This window comes from Carettochelys insculpta, chromosome 3 (genome assembly GCF_033958435.1).
Source record: "Carettochelys insculpta isolate YL-2023 chromosome 3, ASM3395843v1, whole genome shotgun sequence".
Classification (NCBI taxonomy): Eukaryota; Metazoa; Chordata; order Testudines; family Carettochelyidae; genus Carettochelys; species Carettochelys insculpta.
This window is the reverse complement of record NC_134139.1, coordinates 91,715,831-91,737,296: the sequence shown is the minus strand read 5'-3', so window position 1 is coordinate 91,737,296 and position 21,466 is coordinate 91,715,831. Positions and strand designations below refer to the sequence as shown.

At 40.0% G+C, this 21,466-nt stretch overlaps 1 protein-coding gene across 5 annotated transcripts in view; it reads left to right on the top strand.

Moving 5' to 3' along the window:
* The window catches only part of SCAF8 (SR-related CTD associated factor 8), a 230,776-nt gene that overhangs the window by 23,960 nt on the left and 185,350 nt on the right, over positions 1–21,466 (top strand). For all 5 annotated transcript variants that reach the window (XM_074990343.1, XM_074990344.1, XM_074990342.1 and 2 more), the window contains exons 2-7: positions 2,551–2,634; positions 7,847–7,891; positions 10,657–10,818; positions 12,619–12,775; positions 15,023–15,153; positions 18,307–18,483. In XM_074990343.1, coding sequence (XP_074846444.1) covers positions 2,551–2,634; positions 7,847–7,891; positions 10,657–10,818; positions 12,619–12,775; positions 15,023–15,153; positions 18,307–18,483 — 756 coding nt within the window. The remainder of the gene's footprint in view (positions 1–2,550; positions 2,635–7,846; positions 7,892–10,656; positions 10,819–12,618; positions 12,776–15,022; positions 15,154–18,306; positions 18,484–21,466) is intronic.

Below are 21,466 nucleotides of genomic sequence, written 5' to 3'. Positions count from 1 at the left end.
TTAAGAAGTTAGCCCCCCACCAAAAAAAAAAGGAAATACACATGACGATCTTCAATTGCATGATTATGTACCGGGGGACAAATTAAATTTGCACAGACAACTTAAATTCAGCCATTTCCCAACTTCTGAGTGCTAATTTACAATCTGAACATTTTAAAAATAGTTCTGCCCTCTAATATATAGAGAGAGAGTGAGTTTGCGAGTCTGTCCAAGATCTCGTCCTAAACAATAAAATCTAGGATCACCAAAATTTTGTATAATTTCTTACCATAGGTTAAAGCAAAGTAGGGGTTTGGTTATACCAGGAAAATGGGATTGCTTCTCATAAAATCATACAGGAAAAAGAGAGAAAATCAACAGGCAGCTGAAAGTGGCTCTCCCCTCTATCCCAGTCTGGGATGGCCTCAGCCCTGAAACTCACCCCTGAGGCACTCTGTTCCCGTAGGTAAGGGAGTTAGGGAAAAGTGCACAATTTGCGGCATTCCCCGTTCTGGCTGGGGAGTGCAGGAGGCAGACTTGGACCCTGCCCCAGCTTGCGTTAGCTGGAGCAGGAGGACTGAAGCTTCCTCCAACCCTCCTCCCCCTTCCCCACTCAACTCCCCCAAGCCCCAGTTCATAAGGGAACTTTGTTGGCTGTTGCCTTCATCAGGGGTTGAAGGGAAAATGCACAGTTTGCGCTCCCCAAACAGAGTGAGAAATGCAGCCAAGGGCAGACAAACCTGAACTTGCCCTAGTCAGGGGACATCCACTCCTTCCCCAGTTGTGCCCACTGGAGCTGCAGAGGCCATGGAGAGGCACTCCTCATCTGGCCCCTAGCTGCTGCAGTGAGAAGAGTCTGGGGTAATCCTCTCACCCCATTGCAGCCTGCATCCTGAACCCTTCATCCCCATCCCAGAGCAACGATTTAAATGAAACGTGTACATTTTCATTTTGTTTTCCAAAAACCAAAAAATAAAAATTAAATTAATTGTGTTAAGGACACAAGGAACACCAGGTAAATCTTCTAGTATAAAATATTGAGGCAGAGTAACTGTAAATAGATTTGTAAATTGAAAGAAGAGGTGACATTGTAGATTTATTCTAGGTCACAGTTATAAGGCATTCTGGCTTGGAATTTTATTTCTGGTTTTGCCCCTGATTTGCTGCTACAAGTACAAAAAATCACAGCATCTGACCGTCTTACATCTGGTGGCAGAGTAGTGGTGTAAAATCCCATTTAACTGGTTAACCAGCTAAATGATAAGTTTAACTGGTTAACCAATTGGCTGAGGGGGAGGGCAGGGGTGCTATGGGTTGAAGCAGTCTCTCCAGCTGTGTCCCCTCCATCACCTGTGGTGCACTGGGAACCCAGGATACTCTGTTCAGCTTGGAGCTGCCTGCCTGTGGAAGAAAGAAAAGAAAATGAACATTGAGACAATTTATTATAAATAGCTCTAGGCTTTCACAGCAAGGTTTGGACTATGCATTTCTAACTTGTTTAAGGGAGAGGGATGAATTATATTTTTAGTTGTGGTTCCTCAGTTGTGACTACAAAATTAGGATTACATTCTACCCTCAGTCCTGCACAAACCTTTGAGCTCTATTCCATTGGATCTCTGCTGGCAATGGGATGTTTGTGCAAATACAGAGGATGGAATACAGTCTACTTCTAGTTATTAACATTACTTTTGAATTTAGTATCTTTGCACAATTTACTATATATGCAGTTTCCTGGTTAAGTTGCATAACAGCATACTCAAATGAGGTGTATAATTGCATAGCAAATTATTTAAACTTTAACTAGGATATTTTTAAGGGGCTGTCACTGGATGCTTTACCTGCTGCTGGTTGGCACCTTCTGCTGCCTGCTCTGGGATTAGCTCTTTCAATCTGATGTTTTTCTTATTCTTCCTCTCTTGCCCCTCAGAAGCTTTTTTGTCTCTTGTTCGTGGTTTAGAGCTCCAGACAAGTCACAGTAGTCTTCCTCTTACACTGTACTCTATCACTGTGTTCTTCACTAGGTGGGCCTTGGTGGGTCCTTCCCTCATTGGGTAGAACCTGTGGTCCCTGACTGCCTTCAAGCTTTCTGCCAGATCATGCCACTCACTCAGGTTCTGGTTCTGGTTCACGGTTCATCCAGCAGTGGGGGCCTGCACAACCACAGACCTTCCTGCCACTCTCCTACCTTTCCTGTCCTAGCTTTACATTCTCCACTTTTCTAGTCACTCTTCTTCGAGGTTTTCTAGTCAAGTCCCTCTATTTGGTTCCAAATCCCTTTTTCTCCATCCTGCTGGGGATAGTGACTTTCTGCTACCAGCTCTTTTACTTTATAGATGTGCTGCCTTTTCCTGCACAGGTGAGCTTCCCTTAATAAGGGCTTTCCTCTTAGCCTGAATGTCTCCTGCTCCCCAAACCTTGCTTTGCAGCCTAATCTGTTCATTGGTTTATAGCCTACGTTAACTCCTTCAGGGTGACGGTGGGGAGCACACAGGCACACATTTTCTAAGTTAACTTTCCATTGAGATAGTCCTTGCTTTTCTTCTTAGAAAACTCTTGCTTTTTCTTCCCCAGTTGTACTCTCTAAATGAATACAAACCACCTATTTCGAAGGCTAAAATGACACAGATTACCAAGGCAGCAATCAAGGCTATAAAGGTAAGGAACTGGCTATTTTTTATTTCCTTTCAGTTACTGCTCTTTTTATGTTTTAAATAACTTGCTAGCATGGAGAGTTTGCTAATAATTTTTTTCATTCCATACGTCTTTTCCAAGTTTTTGGCAGATGTGAGAAATAATGGAATTTTGCAGTTTAACTGGGGACCTAGTTGTGGTTTAATTTTGTTGTTGTTGTTCTTGATGTCTTAGAAAGACCTTGGCTTGACCCTTTGAGCCTAGCATGACTTTGTAAGGTCTAGAAGTTACTCCCCCCCCCTACTTTTTAACTGCAGATTTGCTCTGGGATGAATGAAATACACAAGAAATCAAAGTACACAAAGACGCTTCTTATTTTTTAGAATAGAAGCATGGGTGCCAGGTGTAGGGGTTCTGCCACATCCCCTGCCTTGAAGTGATTTCTGTTACGTATAAGGCTTGCAGTTTGGTCTAGTGGATCTCAGCACTTGTGAAAAGAAGTGTACTTTAAAGCTGAGTAATAAACACAAATATAACCTCTTTTTTTATACTCCTAGAATTCTGGAGTACTTCATGGTGTGGCACAATATTGAGTGTTTCTGGGGTTTTATTTTTCATGTTTGAATACAAATTATAGAATGGTTTAAAAAGTGAAAGTTAAATCTTAGTGAAGAAAATAGAAAGGAGCATAACTCCAGTAAATGAAATATAACAATATAATTAGGAAGGCCAAAAAAGAATTTGAAGAATGACTACCCAAAACTCAAAAGTAATAGTAAAAAACTATTTTAAGTACATCAGAAGCAGGAAGCCTGCTAAGCAATGGGGCCTCTGGATGATTGAGATGCTAAAGGAGTACTCAAAGACAATAAGGTCAGTGTGGAGAAACTAAACAAATCCTTTGTCTTGATCTTTATGGTTTAGTTTCCCTAAGGGGATGCTGGGGGACATATCTTTTGCCCTGGCCACGCTTTTTCCTTGCAGGGCTGCTGAGAGACTGGCTCAGCTTGTCCTCCTGCCTCAGCTTTTTCGTCCTGCCGGACGAGCAATGTTGCTGGACCAGTGTGTACCAGTTACTGGAGGTGCAACCTGTAGTGTACTTAGATTTCCAAAAAGCCTTTGAGCCTTTAGGTAAGCCTGTGTCTACACTACAAGATAAAATGAATTTTCTTCAAATCAATTTCTTAACACTGGGTTTTATCCATTCGATTTTGAGCATCTTCACTGTCCCACATGCTCCCCACAAAATCGACTTACTGCTGCCATACACAGGTAGCTCAGATCGAGTGCTGCTGCAGTGTATTGTGGGAACCTATCCCACAGTTCTCGGAGCCCCGTTCTGGTCTGGCCCCACAAGTAGACATCGGTATATGATGCCATCTTCCCACATTTCATTCCTCTCTTTGCCCTGCCATTTGAAATATGTTTAAGTAGATGGGGTCGTTACACTGAAACTCAAATGAATCATCAGTAATGGGCCAGGGCAGCTAAGAGACAATACCCAGTTGACAGCCATGCAAATTGTGATGGCACACGGAATCCCTTTCTGGACTTGAATCTGGATTTAGGCTCCCTGCAAAAGAAGACCCTTATGCCCAAGTAGACATGGTTATTACACTGAAACTTAAATGATTCATCAGGCTAAAAGACCCCAGACTACAGCCAGGTTTGTACATGGAAAAGAAGACCGTTAGGACACAGATATTCCCTGCAGCAAACCTTACTTCAGCAACTGTGGTAATTGTATAACTAATACATGCCCTTCATTGAGACATGTATGGCTTGGGGCTGCACAAGACCCCTGGCTAAGCCCCTGAAAATCGTGACCATGGAGGGAGATGTCCCCCAGGTAGCTAAAAAAGCTGTAGTTACAGTCAGCCTCTGAAAATCGTGACTGTCAAGGGAGACATCCCCAGGCAGCTAAAAGAGCTCAGGCTGCAGCCAGCCCCTGAAAGTTGTGACCCTCACCGTGCACAATCTGCCTGGCACCTTTCGCAGCACATCCTTTTATTCGTTTGGAGTCAAGCCACGTGATGTGGCTGGGCACGGGAATGTTCCAGACTGTGTGGCACCTCCAGAGGGAGGAAACCGAGGGGATATGGGGGACAGGGCAACTTGTAAACAGCTGAAAAGAAGTTTCTCATAATACCAGATAAGCACGACCCCCACCGACAGCCTAGCTGACACATGGTACTGGGGGTGGGGGCAGTAACTGGTGCCAGGCAGCGCAGGAAAAAAAGGCAGCTGGTGGGGGTTTACACAGAAGTAGAGACCCTACAGCTGCACTCCTAGCAAAGAAAAATAAGTTTTTTCAGCCTCTCGTGCCCTATAGCCACAGGCTTACCAGTGCTGAATTGTAACGGTCCTGTAACAGCCTAATTTTTGTGCAGCTGAGAGTAGTGGAGATGTAAGAGGCCAGAGCGGAGAACTGTAGTGCATTGTGGGGCACCTACAGGACATCTGTGAAGGCTAATGAATTCCATTTAAAGATGTGCTACATCCTCACTACCCTTCATTCAGATTTGTAAATTTGCAAAGAACGCTACACACGAATTTACTTCGATTTTAGGATTTCGATATCATGTCGTCCATAAATCACGCTAATGGAATTTACAGTGAAGACAGGCACTGGGAAAAATCGGGCTAACTCTCCTAAAATTGATTTGTATCTCGTAGTGCAGATGCAGCCTTAGTACCTCACCAAAGGCTCTTAAACAAAGTAAGCTGTCTTGGGATAAGAGGCAAGGTCCTCCCATGGGTTGGTAACTGGTTAAAAGATAAGAAATAAAGGATAGGAATAAATAGTCAGTTTTCAAAATGGGGAGAGGTAACTAATGGTTTCCTCCAGGGTTCCATACTAGGACCAGCCCTATTCACCATACGCATAAGTGATCCGGAGAAGGAGGTAAACAGTCAGGTGACATAATTTGCAGCTGATGCAAAACTGCTCAAGACAGTTAGTCCGAAGTATATTTTGAAGATCTTTCAGAAGGACCTCATAAAACTAGGTGATTGGGCAACAAAATGGCAGATGAAATTCAGTGTTGACAAATGGATAGTTGTGCATATTGGAAAAACATATCAGCTATACATGTAAAATGTTGGGGTCTAAATTAGCTGTTACTATTTGAGAGAGATCTTGGAGACGTGGATAGAATCATGGTTGCCTCATGTCAAAAAAGGTATCTTACATTGGAAGAAGTTTAAAACAGGCTGAAAAAATTATTTGCAGTTTATGGAATGCCTGCCATATGATGACAGATTAATAGGATTTGGACATCTCAGCTCGGAAAAAAGATGACCGAGGGGACATATGATAGAGGTCTATAAAATCCTGACTGGTGTGGAGATACTGAATAAAGAAGAATTATTTACTCCTTCACTTAACCCAAGAACTACGGGTCACCAAATGAAATTAATAGGCAACAGGTTTAAAACAAACAAAAGGAAGTTCTTCACGTAACACAGTCATCCTGTGTAAGTGCATGCCAGAGGATGTTGTTAATTTCAAAAATATAACAGTGTGTGAAAAAGAACTAGATAAATTGATGGATCAAAGTTCTGTCAACAGCTACTGGCCAGGAAAGGCAGGCATGGTATGTCTAGCCTTCATTTGTGGGAAGCTGGGAATGGGTTGTGCGAGATAGATTGTACAATAATTACTTGTTCTTGTCATTTCCCCTGTGGCACCTGGCAGTGGTCACTATGAGAAGTCAGAATACTGGGCTAGATGGACCTTTGGTCTGAACTAGTGTGCCTGTTCTTATGAGTAACATTTGACATTCCTAAATAGCAACAAAAATTAGATAATAGCATTGAAAAATGGGTGGAAAATGCGGGTTACATAGTTGAAAGAATGGGAAACTGGAAGAAAGATGCAGGAGTTTATAAGAACAAGGGAGACAGTTTAGTCCTCACAACTGAATTTTTACTCTAGAGTATTCAAAGGTGTTCTGGAGTGAGTGAAATCAGTGGCATCTGAACTAGGGAGTCACAGTCAGAGAGAGACAGTAGCATGACAGTGGTGGAATGGAATGAACAGGTAGAGATTGAAGAATCAAGAGCTCTGCAAAGTATGGTTTGCTGAGTACGGGAAATGCTCCAAAGTTTTAATCAAACATTAGTCTGTGATGCATTACTGAGTAGCTGTTGTGCTAAACAATAATGGTCATGTATGAATGCTCGCATGGGTGAAGCAGCATCTTTTATTCGACCAACTTCTAATGTTGACAGACAAGCTTTTGAGCTTACACAGGGCACTTTTTCAGGTCAAGGAAATATTATGCTTTTCTCCAGTGACACTGAGTGTGTTCCTTGCACCTGAAGGAAAAGCACACATGCCAAATGGTATAATAAACATTACTGTTATAATTAAAAACATGCAAGAAGAACCCACTGTTGGTATTTTGTTATACCACATGGAAATTACAAAACAAAACAGCAGTAATGTTGCACTTTAAAAACTATAACAAAATGAATAAATCAAATAAATCATTTTGTTAGTCTTCAAAGTGCTAGATTACTGCTGTTTTGTTTTGTTGGAATACAGATTAACACAGCTACCTCTCTGTTACTATTCCATATGGAAGTTAGTGTGTTTTGTAATGGATTTAGAATTCTATCTTAAGTTTGAGTAGAGGAAGAGTTCTTGGTTGCTCCGGATTGCAGAGCCACCTGGGTACAGAAATCAGAAGGCAGGCATAAATTAGAGAAGCTGCTTTTGTTCTGCATGTCTTTCCTCTGCCTTCCTTCCGTATCCCCTCCATCCCCCACTCCCCCTCCCCAGCTACACCCAGTTTTGCATTTGGGTTGCAGCTCCTGGGGGTTTAACAGAGAAACTCACTATGTTTCCAAAATTGCGTTGTTATTTGGATAGGAATGTTTGTTGGCATGGGATGTTTCAACAAGTGCAATGAACTAGGGCAACTTTTTCTGAGTAACTTATGTTGAAGAAAATGTACATCTGATAAGATCCTCCTTTACTCATTTTGGTAAAATATAAATCATTAGTATGTTGCATTGTATGCACTAAATAAGACTTTCTTCAGCTCCTTATAGTAAAATAATAGCTTTATAGGAAATGTGCCGTTCTTCTATTTCAGTAGAAATAAACATCTGGGCTAGAAATTAAAGTCCAAATTGACAGAACTCAAAGTCCAAAATGATACTTGAAATCATATATGTATAAGCATTTTTGTTACTTCTCTGTGATACAATAATCTCTCTCATTTTTTAGTTCTACAAACATGTTGTGCAGAGTGTTGAGAAATTCATTCAAAAGGTGAGTAATGTGAACATATTATATAAACATACAGCTGTAAACTAGGACTTGATCATTTGCTATTTCAAATATAATTGTGAAGAATTTTTTTGGGGGGGTGTATACACAAATATAAAATATAGAAATATCAGTCATGCACAAATTCTGGGTAACTAAAATAGTCATGTTGAGCGGAAAATGTCTGTACATGAGGTGATGGTATATGAAAGGTAAATTGTTGCCTGAATGAGTAGAGAGGTAAGACTCTTCAGTAATTGTTGTTTTTTACTAATTACCTTTAGAATTTGGATTAATTTTTAATATAGGCTTATGTAGTCTTAAACGGATGCTATCAGCTTGAAAACTAGTCAGTGTAAACCAAAAAGAGTTAAATGTAGTTTCATGTACTATATCAGCCCTTCATTTCCTGCTAATTTTTTCCTTAGATTTTAAAGGGTAGAAGAGAACAACTGTCATTGTCTACTTTTCCTTGTATAACACTGGCCACAGAACTTCACTCAGTGATTCCTGCACTGAACTCATGGACTAGAGCTTTTAGAAAGACAATCAATCTTGATTTAAAGATCCCAAGTACTGTAGAATTTATTCTACATTGATTGGTAAACTCTTCCAGTAGTTAAACAAACTGTTAGAAATTTGCATCTTAGTCCCAGGTTGAATTTTTCTGTATTCAAATTTCTGTCACTGGATGTGGTTTTATCTTTATCTAAATTAATAGCATTTAGTAGTGTAAGATATCTTCTGGTTGGCTAGATATACCTTGTGATCAAATCACCTCTTAAACTTTTCTAAAGTAAGAAGTATTAAGCTCCAAAAGTTTGTCATTATAAGGCATATTTTCCCAGATGCAGTCCTGGGAAGGTTCTCAGTGTCATGTGGGGAGTTAGTGTGGTATAGCTATTGGGCTTTAACTTCGTACTCCACCTTATTCTGTACTTACATCTTAATGTAGAAAATTCTCTAATTTTATTTGGCCACAGAAACCTTTTAAACTCAAAAGAAGTTTGCGGAACCCCATTCACAGCCCCTACCCCCCTCAGTCCCCAAACCCACTCCCCACTTCCAGGCTTTACCCGCCTCAGCCCCCAAATGCTCCTCTTATCCCTAAGCTTTACCCCCTCCATCCTGCAAAACTGCCGCTTGCCGTCCCCAGGTTTAACCCTCTCAGCCTCAAACCAACCCCCAGGACCATCCAATCCATGGTGCTGGTTGGGGAGCCTACGTGGGGCAATTACGTGCACCCAAGGGGTGGAAGGCTGGTGTGGAGGTGAGCTGCTGGTGCGGGGGGGGTAAGCCAAGCCATGCCCACCGGAGGAGTGTGGCCACTTAGATAGCAGGGCGAGTGCAGAGCTCTGTGCAGTTCCCTGCCCTGCTGCCACTGAAACAATGGAACTAAATTCAGTCGGTTTAACAGCCAGATCCCTCCGGCCGCCCTGCCAGCTGTTAAACCAATTAAATTTAGTTCTACTGTTTCAGTGGCAACAGGGCAGGGAGCCACAGAGATGTCAGCTATTGTACTGGAATATTCTTGCGGAACCTTTATTTTCAGTTCGCTGAACCCTTGGGGTTCTGTGGAACACCATTTGGGAAACACTGACTTAGATGTTTAAGACCTTGGTTGGTTTTAAATGTTAATTTTTTTCCATTGTCCATTTTACATAGCAATCCAACTGTCTCCTTGTATCAGGGAGATGTCCATTTTATTAATTACTACGCCAACTTCCGTATCATTTGCAGACTTTGTTTCCATTAACAAGTGCAAATTGAACTCCATCTGCTTTTCATTATTTTCACATTGACTGTATTGATCTTGCACATTGCTAATTTTAAAATTACAGTAATGTTCATTGTTGTCATACATCTTATTGAAGTCTAAAGTATATCACATCAGCAGTTAATAGATGTGTAATCTTATGAACTATTCAAATTAAATTCATTTGAGGAGACCTTTTTTGCTTAGAGGTAGGGATGATAAAGTTTAACTGGTGAGATTCATGCTAATTTTGCATCAGTGGTATCCATAAAAGCAGTGCCATGTGCCTTTTGCTACCTCGTGCTGTGTGGGGGGTCAGATGTATCTAAAATGCTACAATAGATAGAATTGATTTCTTTTCAAACACACACATGTATGTGCATTAGGGATATAAATAATAAAAGATTTGCTATTTTAAGTGAAGGATTGTCCTATGGCTAACAGGGATTTTAAAGAAGCCAGAATTCTGAATGAATGAGTGGTAAGAAAGAAAGGAAAATGTAGAAAGTTGCTGACAGCCTGCCCCAACTCCCTTTTTGAAATTCTCTCTAGCTGTTCATTAGTGCAGTGCATTTTATTTGACCATGGTATTAGGAGCATTATATTTCAAAAGTATATTCTCTTCCTTGTATAGATTAAAATTGACAGACTCCTTGATTATAAGTCCATGTTTTGGGAATGATGTAAAATTAGTTTTCATCAATTGAGAGAGCTTCAGATTTATCTCTTGTTTATACAGTGCAAATTTCATAGCTATAATGTAATTTTAAAAGTGGTTTATATATTTAAAGTCTTATTGCAATGGTATTGATATCCGTAATATTTTGACTAACTGAAAACTATTATTAATCATTGCACAGCATTTGCTTGTATTAGTGAGACAATTTATAAAATGTAAGCAGTGGAAAATCCATTCATTTATTATTTTATTGATATTTTCTGTCCTTGGCCTCTTAACTATATGATTTTGTTTTTTCATTTATACATAGTTTAAAAATTATCTTTTCTGTAGTGCAAACCAGAATACAAGGTGCCTGGTCTCTATGTCATTGACTCTATTGTGCGACAGTCCCGCCATCAGTTTGGGCAGGAGAAGGATGTGTTTGCTCCTAGATTCAGCAATAATATCATCAGCACTTTCCAGAATTTATACCGCTGTCCTGGTGATGACAAGGTACGTGTTGGTTCCTTCTAAAACTAACAGGTATTAGAATTTTAATTTTTTTTAAATAAAATTAAGGACTTTTGATGACAGTAGCAGACCTAATTGTAACCCTTCTAAGTTCTCCTTAGGAAAATTTAAAAAAAAAAACCCTGAAAGTATAGCTGATATTAGGGAGAATGGAGGAATATCTACATAAGGTGCTTTCGAAGAGAGACAGCTGGGTGAAATAAAGTTTTTATATGAGTAAAGAGAGCATGATATGTGTAGACATGTACTACAAAGGAACATCTCCCATTTTCCCAAACTGCATGGAAAGTTTCTACAAGGTGTATGAAGGAATGTGATTGGATATGCATTCTCAAGATGAGTCGACACAGTTTAGTCCAAAAGTAGAGCAGCACAAAATGCAGAACGCTTTCCAAATTATTGTATCCAGTATGAAAGAAATTGTTTTGGCATATCAGCATAGTCCTGAAATACACAGAATTGTGAATTATATGAGATACATCAGAAAGAAATTACAAACTTTTATTTGTGGTGGAATCCAGGGTATGCCGACCTTCACGTCTGGCAGAGCTGAAAGAAAGATGGCAAAGTTGTTTTTAAAGCTCTGTGTCCACTACTTTTGATTCTTAAGGGGACCAAGGTCTGAACCAGTTCTAAATTTTACTGTATAGCACAGTTATTTTGGGGCCTTTTCAGCAAGCCAGGGTCACTTCCAGAATGTCCCTATACATGTGGGAGGTAGGGAAGACTGACAGGGGGCAAAGACAGCTCTACCCCAGCCAAGGAATCTTCCACACTAATGTAATGGTTGGTAAAAATACATTTTATGTATGCTCAACAGAACGTTGACAGTTTTCATGGGAAGACAAAACATTCAAGGAAGGCTGTTGTACTGTATTCTAGTTTTTAATCTCTTGAAATATCTGTGCTAGAGTTGTTCATTAACAGGCTTTGATATCATGGTATTATAGCATGGAAAATTACTTTTTGCCTCCCTCCCTTCACCCCCATCTATCTCCAAATCACTGTTTTGTCTGAACAGAGCCACATTTAGCACCTTCAAAACAAAAGTTATGAAGATGCTAAATGTGATTCTGGTCAGACTTACAAAAATAAATTACCTTTGAGCAGAGTTAAAATAGGTTTTGCAGATCTAAGAGCAAAGCGGAACAGGTTTTGAATGGAAGAGCTAGTTAGTCTTTTAAAAAGAGCTTGTTCAATTTACATGACAGTTCTCTTTATGAAATTTCACAGATTGTGATTTCATAGTTTCTTACCAAATGTTAAAGGAGACTGATCCCTAAATCCAAAGTTCATCTGTATTACTAGATTGTTTATCATTATAGTAATTTGGTGCAAAAGCTCTTTCTTTCTTAAGAATATACTATATGAACAAAATTACATTTTAAAAATCTTCTCTAACAGCTCTAACAGGACTTAAACTTACAGTTTTTGGGCTCCTTCAGCAATAACTCATTATTTTAAGTTGTCCAGATTTCAGTGGATGGAAATGATACTGGTGCTTAAAGATGGATTTGAACCATGTTCAACGTGCGTTTTTAATAAAATGCTAGGAGAGGAGGAAGGATTCTTGTTTTACATGTCAGTTTCCCGTAAGGTAATTTTCTAGTGTTGTCCCTCAAGAATAAGAGTACAGAATATGGAATTGCAAACCTGATCCTTTCGTGTAGTATGCTTGTAAATATGCACGACTTTTTCCTTCGTGAATTGACAGTATCAAACATGATAGGCATAATGTACTTTCCCAGCTTTAATCCTTTTGTTGTCCCATTTTTCCTTTAGAGTAAAATTGTTAGAGTGCTAAATTTGTGGCAGAAGAATAATGTATTCAAGAGTGAAATTATTCAGCCTCTCTTGGACATGGCAGCAGGAATTCCTCCTCCAGTTGTGACTCCAGTCTTGCCCAGTACCACAGCTGCTATGAGCAACAATACACCAGGTAAAGGAAAATGGGGCCTAATTTAGTGAATTTGGAAAGCTTGCTTCACCGTTTGGAACAGAATTTTCTGTTCAGCTGTCATCAAGATTTGCCAATTTTACATGCTTGATATTGAGCCAAAATAGTCACTAAACTTCAGACAAATACTAAAACTAAATTGAGTGGTTTGAAGGGCAAAAGTTGATCCTACTAATAACTGACTAGCACAGAGGTCATGGAATTACCATAAATAGAAAGTGGCCATGCTTGTTAAATTCACTTTCTAACCACACGTGCTTTTTTTTATGTGCATTATGCAGTTTGTCATGGGTGCATTGATTTAAATCCCAGCGATTTAAGTTTCCAGTCTTAATCATGATTTAAATAATCAATTTCAGTCTTATTTTGCATTTGTACTTATAAGTTATATCGCTAAGAAATGTATTTGTGTGCATATGTGTGCGCGCGTGCGTGTGTGAGAGAATAGTTTATTATAGGAAGTAAGTAAGCACTTTGCTTGAACTTCATGTGTATCTTGTGTGCATTTTTATAGTCATGCTCCACTTTATTAAGCTGCTGGTAATCATCATTTCTTACTGTACTAACACTTTTTTGAAATCTATAGTGGATTATTTTTTAAAATGTTATCATAGTTTGGATTTGGCATTGCTGAGTATCTGCCTTAACTTCAGAGTTACAGGAAGGAGGGGGTGTTGCTCTTACATCTGGAGCAGAAGTCATCAGTACTACAGGCTGGAACTAATCTTCAAAGTCCAATTCTTGGAACTCTTTTTTAACTCAGACGTGTTCATCCCAAAAATAAACTGGATGGGAGAAAGACAAAACACAGGAGAATTTCACCCATGGAATTTGACAGCCAGGTGTGAAAAATGGAGTCAAGTAGAGAGGCCCCACTGAGGAATGAGCTGGGAGAGTGCAGCAGGGTTGCAGACTTCTGGACATCTTTGTTTATAGTTCCTTTTAGAGCCATTGCATCCCTTCTCTGAAAATTTATCTTGCAGCAGGCCTTCAGCGGCTTCCTTCTCTCGGGCCAACATCTCTTCAAAGTTAGTTGTCCACCTGTTGTTGTAGTGGTTGCTCTGTTTTGTAAGAATATTTTAAATATTTTTAAGTTTATCATTTTAAAGACTGCAGACTACTGAGTCTTGGATTGTTGAACATTTGCCCAAATGTGAAACCTATCTCTTCTGTGACATTTTACAGGCTATGATACTCGTTTGACCAATAGTGATTTCTGTTAAACTTTTATTTTATTGCTACATTATCACCTCAGCCTACCTTAACCTCATTTGTCTGTTTTTGTTCGCTGACTATGTCTTGTCTGAAATGTACATGTTGTGAGCTGTCTTAAGTTTTCAATTTTGTTACTTGTCTGTTCAGCACGTAGCAAAATGGTGATTCTTTGATAACACAGATAAATAATAATAGCTTGGTAAGAGTAACACGGAGAGCATTTCGACAGAAGAACATTTTTAACTACAGTTTTATAATTTGTATTACATTTTTGAAAGAACTTAGCCCAAGGCAATTTATAACATCAAAATTGACTGTGTAACTCATCTTTCTTGATTACATCCCCCTTTTAATGCTGCTAAGTTTCAAATAGTATTAACAATTCTTCAATGGCCCAGTAGCGTGTTAAGGCATGGGAGTGACGACTGAACATTTTCGCCTCTATTTTCAAACATGGCCATCTCTGTGGCTACCAGACATCATTACAGTCTGATGACTGACAATGAATTTGAAGCCAGTTTAGGTCTCCCTTAATGTCCGAAAAACTTCTCCATAATAGGGACTCTTTGAAAATCCCAGATCACAGTCAACACTGCCACATTTTGCATCCAGTGGCATTCTTGTTGGCAGTCCCAGTGGACAAGCCAATAGTAGAATGTGTCATGAGACTGTCTTACAGGTAGTTCCACCACATGAGGCTCACTGGTGTGGAAGTTTGCTTTATTCCTGCCCCATACTCTACTGTGTATAAGGGAATTGATGGTTTCCATGGATATCAGTAGGACACTTACCCAGAGCACTACATTTAGTTAAAAAAAAATCCTTTTTGGAAAATAAAATTACAAAACCGTCTTTTATTGTTGAAATACAGTTTCTGTTCAATGGGCCAATAGCATAAAATAAATCTTCTTATTCAGTGTGACTCTGATTTGCTGTTTTAGTTTTTACTGCTGTACTTTATGGATATGAAAAACTGTATATTAACATTTATCTACCTTGCTTTTCTTCTTTCAGGAACTCCTGTGACCCCTGTTACTCCAGCCAATGTTGTCCAAAGTTTGCCTGATCCTTGGGTGTCTCAAATTGCTAATTCAGATACACTTGCTGCTGTTGCACAAATCCTACAGAGTCCCCAAGGCCAACAGGTAAATAATTTTTGGGGGCAATTAAACTTCTGCACAATGTTTCTGCATGACACGTACACCTGAGAGTATTTATCAGTGTTGTTGGTTTGTTTTTAAGCAGTTGTCCTCAGTGTAAACAGACCTTACAGACTACTCTTGAGAGAGAAGTTTGAAACCACATTTAACAATTCTTTTTATCCTTCATGAAATTCTCTTGGTTCACTGAATGTATGCAAGAATGTACGATATCTTTCATGAATCAGGAAGCAAAAAATTAATTTGAGAAGTGAGGGGAGTAGTTAAAAACTTATTGCTGTGCTGCGTACAAATTACAACACGTTTCTGCATTTAGTCAGGGGTACTCTACACAGAAGTTTGCGATGAACTTAATTGTCATTCTTCTTTTAGAGTTCACCTTTTAATATTCCCTTTACTTGCATTCTTGGGATATCTAGGAAGGTGGCAGTAGTCTCACTATAAGTCTTGGCCTACATTTTCACAAGTGACTGAACTTGGTTGCCTCACTGCATGAATGCCCAGTTTGTTGTATCTTAGGTACCTGATGTGAGAAAATGCCGAGCACTTATTCTCTGAAAAGTAGGCTTTGGTAAGGGGTGGTATCCAAGTGAAAGGGAGAATAGGAAAGGGGGGGGGTGGCGGTAGGCATTTTATGAGACCTTGAAGGTTGCTGGCCAGTGGAGGAGGAAAGGATAAAAACACTGTGGACCAGAAGGGATTAACCAGGGGTTTAGAAGATGGCAGAAGACACAGAAGTAGCTTTTGGATCAAAAGATATATGGAAGGAAAGATGGGCTGCAATAGGAATATGTCAGTATATACTAAAAACAACATTTATACATACACACGCACAGAGTATTTTATGGGTGAAAGAAGAGACTTTATGGCTTAGTTTTTGGTGGTACATGCAGGTAAGATGAAAGTGTAGAGCTAGTAAAAGAAGGGAGAGAGAGGAGGATGGCACTCCATCATCCAAATTTTCCTGTTCTAGGGTTTCCTCCTCAGCTTCTTCAGTTTGATTCCTGCCTCACTCAGAGCAACACGCAAGGTGGTGACCTCTAATGGTGTACAGACATGGCCATAGTTTCTTTAGCACACATGTACAGGTACAGAAGAGCTATGACTCTTGCAATCAGTTCTTTTTCATGGGTGCCTCAAGTAATTTTCTGCTGTACTGAATAAATTCTTCACCATGTTAGTGAAGTAAAGCAGTGGCTTTGTGGATTCTGACAGACAAAATCAGTTACCCAGTTTCACTAAAAGGGGATGCAAACTCCCTTATGATGGCAGAGGCACTTTACAAAGTATAAATGGAGCTAGGTATGAGTTCGTTAAGTTTTAGGTGTACTTTGGAAGACAAAACCAGTACACTCAGGTTATACAGACTTTGCAGTGACACTTCTTAGTAACAGAGGATCACCATCTTCAAGAAGCATTACACCAGTGAAAAAGAATCCTTACTATCCCACTCATTAGCTTGAACTTTTTAGTAGGCTGGAGGTCGAACTCAAAGAAAAATGCAGTCTTAAACTCTGTTCACTAGGAGTAAGGTCCTTTGAAAAAAAACATTTGGTATGAAGTCTAAGACATTAGGGATTCCGGTTCATCTAGAAGGGAGAAGAAAAAAAACTCGTCCTGCGTTATATAGAAAAACTTCCAAAGACTGCCGAAGTAGATCCAGAGATTTAGGATCTTATCTTCTGAAAATGTTGAAGCACCTGCTTCTTCAAGTCTTGACGAAAGCCTCTTTCCATATGGGCGGGCTTCTTTGCCTTTGCAGTAGCATGATTGGTAGATATAGTCTGAGGGGTGCTTCTTCAGTTGGTAGATTTGTAGCTCTTTACCCTGAATGTGCTTTCCAGCAATAATTTTACATGGGAAGTCTTTTTCATATTTTCTGTACTCCTCCATATTTAGAATTCCATAGTGGCACATCTATCATAGATATTTTTCAAAAGTCAATTTCTTTTCATTTATCTAGGACACCTCTCTCTAGAGATAGACCTAATATTAAACTGTGAACAGAAATTTTTTACACAGTATCAGTCTCAAGAAGGTCCTGATCGTGTATTTAGCTTAGAAACCTCCAGCAAAACAGACCGGTCTATCATTCTTTTCTGTGACCCAGTGTCATTTTATGTTACGGCCAGATGGTACAAGTCCAGTTTTCAGGAGATTTATAAGACTGTAGAAGTTCCTTGTCCACTGAAATTTATACCCATCCCAGCACAGTCATAAACATCTGGGCTACAGAGGGAAGGTGTCAATTGAAAACACTTTCCAATTCCTTGTATTTCTTGATTATTAAACTCCTTGTCTGCTTAACTATTATGGAGAGTTGGTGGGGGCCTTTGGGTTCTTGTTCGTCTTATTACCCATCTCCTGCCTTCAGGCTGCCTCTTCTGGTTTAATCATGAGTGTCCTGTTCTCATTTCCTAGAGTATTTTCTCATAAGATACTGCTGTACAGAACCCAGGATCTTTTCTGTCTCAAGATGAGGCACTGAAAGGCCAATTTTATTCACATTTACTGGCTAATTTGCTTTTTGTAGCTTAGTTGAGACTGCACAGACTTACTAGTAGACTTGCCAAACCCAGCTTCAACATGAGACTGGTCTGTTAGGCAATACAGATACACAAGTGTGAAGACTTGTGCAGCATGTCTGTCTCGCGTAAAATGGAGATTGTACTGGTGTGACTTGATGGAGGACTGGACTTGATGACCTCTCCAGGTCCCTTCCAGTCCCGTGATTGATTCTGTACCAGTGTAGCTACACTGGCAAAACTTTCCCTAATCTAGATGGCCTCTCGAGAGGGTAGAGCAGGCTAACAGATTATTTTACAGATCAGAAGGAATCAAACTGGAGAAACAGAAGAGGGACCCCTAGAAAGCAGAGCAATCCTGGATTGTGATTGGTCATCATCCTGCCTGTCAGCGAATTAGGAGGTGGAACCTTATGTCTGCAATGTCTTGTCTGAGCTGCAGAAACCAAATTAGCCAGTAAGTGGGAAAATAATTTGCTGTAACTACCCACAGACTAAACTGAAAATTATAGTCCTGGTATTGATATACTGCACTGGTGAGATCTTTACTCACGAGAATGGCAAAAAACCTAGCTATGTTTTATTTTGTTAATGTTATCACTCTTTCTTTCAGCTGCAGCAGTTAATACAGACACTGCAGATACAACAGCAAAAGCCACAGCCTTCACTACTTCAAGCTCTGGATGCTGGTCTGGTCGTTCAGTTACAGGCACTCACAGCACAACTTACGGCTGCAGCTGCTGCTGCCAACACACTTAATCCACTGGAGCAGAATGTCTCTTTTAACAAGGTAGAAGTTTGAGGACCGAGTTTGAAGAAATGTATTTACTGTTGCTATTTATACTTAAGGATTCATCTGGGTTCTGATTCTCTTCAGTGGCTTGTTAAGAAGTGCCTGACTAAGCTACAGTGAAGTATTTTCAATATATGCTTTTCCATACAAAATTTTTCTTTAGGCAGAGTAATACAAATAATTTATATAATTTAAGAGTAAGGGACATTTTTAGAAGGCCAGAACTAATTCCATTAGTATAGCAAAGTCGTTGTATTTTCTTTTAGAATTATATAGAAGAAAGATCTCAGTGAGTTGGAAGATTATCTGCACAAGAAGGAAGGTTGGGCTTGTACAAGGAGAGTCTGAAAGGTTTTCTCAGTGAGAAAATGACTGTAGAAATTCAGGTTTTATGTGCCCCCATTTTCCAACAAGACAGTTGATGAATGTAGAACTAATAGGTTTCTTACAGCACAAATTCCAAGCAAATAACTACAATTGAACTTGAAAGCAATAGTGGCACAAATATAATCAAGTTTACATCATTAGCAGGAGGCTTATATGGCTTAAACTTTAGAGAAGGGTTTTATTTTAAAGGGGCAAGCCTAATCTAAAGAGTCCAAAAGTGAGGAAATTAAAATCCTTAGACATATGGAGGCTATGTAATGAATCTCAGCAGAGCACAGAGTGCATGCTTTTCTCAGAAAAAAGGGGTTGAGGAGAGAAGGAAGCAAGCCAAGAAGAAAACAAGAGTTAAAGAGCAGGGTAGAGGAGTGTAAACTGGCAATAGTAAAATATAAGTAAATGTTAGGAAATTTGAAGATGAAATACCCAAGTTAAAAACAGGTTATTTTGATACATAAAAAGCAGGAAGGCTGTGAGAGGGTAGTCTCTCCTGGATTATTAGGGAGGAAAATAATGGTGTAGAGAAGCTAAATTATCTTTTCATCAACCTTCATCACAGAGGATGTTGGGACCCACTCTCCAAGGCCACTTCTTTTCAAATAATTAGCAAAAGGAATCTACAGCCAACTGATAAGGGGTGGTAATATCTGGTAGTTAGTGTAGAGTAGGCTAAGTGTTCGAATTTAGACAGCTGTGACCTAAATCCAACTTGACTATGGCAGACCTATATCAGAATTTTGCCTTTGTAAAGACGTGAAATCTTTGCCAGCCATTGCTTAAATGCTCTGTTCCCAGGGTGTTTATAGCATCTGTAAGAATAGAATGGTAGTATGTATGTTGTTGGGACTTCAGAGTTAAGTGTGCATTGCAGAGTTGTTGTATACCTTAACTCTCATTCCTGTTTTTTCTGTGATTCTTGTGGCTTATGCTACCTTAATGCTTCATTTCCTATTTTTCAGAGGTTTGAATTTAGTGGAAATACATTCTAGACAGCCATGAGTTATCACAGGGTAACCTTAAATCTTTGGTAGTTTTGAGCAGTTAATTTATGTGGGGTGTGTGAAAGGGTTTTCTTGTTTGTTTGGTTTAATAGTTTCTCATTATAGCCCCGTGTTTCACATCCAAGTTTTTCCCCAGCATTACATTTAGCTTCTTGGCGTTTGGATGCCCTAGTCTCAGAAGGCATTTGTGCATATTAGTCTTTTCACAGCCCCCTGCATCCTTGGTTCACATCTCTTTACCTGTTCAGCGCACGGTGTCCTCCCTTCCTACTCACCCACCAGATGCAACTGCCCCGATATTCCTTACTCCCCCAACTTATGTTTGATCCCATTCCCCTGCTGCGACCTGATGGGTTCCAAAGTCTAGCTTCTGCCTAAGCTGTTTAATAACAAATTCACAGTGATTATGATTCACAGGTGCTGTACCTTGTTCTAGTGTCTTTACCATGCTCCGTAGTACTTGGTTTTCCCTCATGATCTTATCTTTTTCCTCTACCTGCTGCAGTAATTCTTTTCCCCTCACTTTCTGTTCCTTTGCAGCATTTTAAAGCATATCTAGTTGGCTTTGAATCCCTGTAGTCAATATTCTCAAATTATCTGCATCTCTGGTAGCTGCAGTAAGCTTTTCATGCAGTGTAGTGATTTGTGTATGGTTACTGGCCAACCTAAGGAATGCCTCATTACAGCTTCCCACAATAACTAGAGTGCAGCAACATCCTTTTTAGTGAGCTTGAGGGTTTATAAATCAATAGGTATTTTGCCCGTTTATCTGATATGGTGTGGACATCAGCCATTGCTTGCTCTGTCCACAGGCTATGACCAAATTTTTGCAAGATTTCTTTAAAAGGGGTTACTTCTTTTACACACAGCAGTTTAGTTAGCTCATTAAGCTCACTTTGAGCTTGGTTCTTAGGGGACTCCTTGCATTAAACATTTTGTATTAAAGGTCTTTTTGTTATTTCTAATTATTTTCAAGATTTCTTATTTGCCCTTGTTAGCATCAGTGCTCACAAACTCCTTCTCTCACACCTGCTGCTAAACCTAACTCACTCTCCGGGCCAGAAGGAGGGACACTAAGCCTCCCCCGGTATTGCTCAGCACTACGACCACTGAGGGTTCATGCACCGACTCGAGGTATTTCCCCAGGCAGACAGCCCCCTGTAGTCCAGTAAATCAACCCACTCCGGGCCCGAGAGAGAAATGCTAAGTTCTCCCTCTTGTGCTCAGCCTTGCTATGACTGAGGGTGTACGTACCTAGTGTTTCCTTTCCAGTTTGGAGCAAGGATCGCTAAGTCCTCCTCCTAGTGCCCAACCGTGCTATGACTGGGGCATATACACTGACTCGGGGTATTTCCCTAGGCAGACAGCCCCCCACAGTCAGATTTCCCCCAGCACTCTGAGGGAAAGGGAGGGATACTAAACCTCTCTCCTGTTACTCGCCCATGCTATGACCGAGGGTGCATATACAAACAATCAGTATCACAATTAGTTCCAGTTAGTTCCTTATGAACTGGGGTGTGCACACCTTTTCCTGCAATATTTGTCAATAAATACAGTGCACGTCTCTTGTCCCGCCCGCCCCCCCCCACCACATT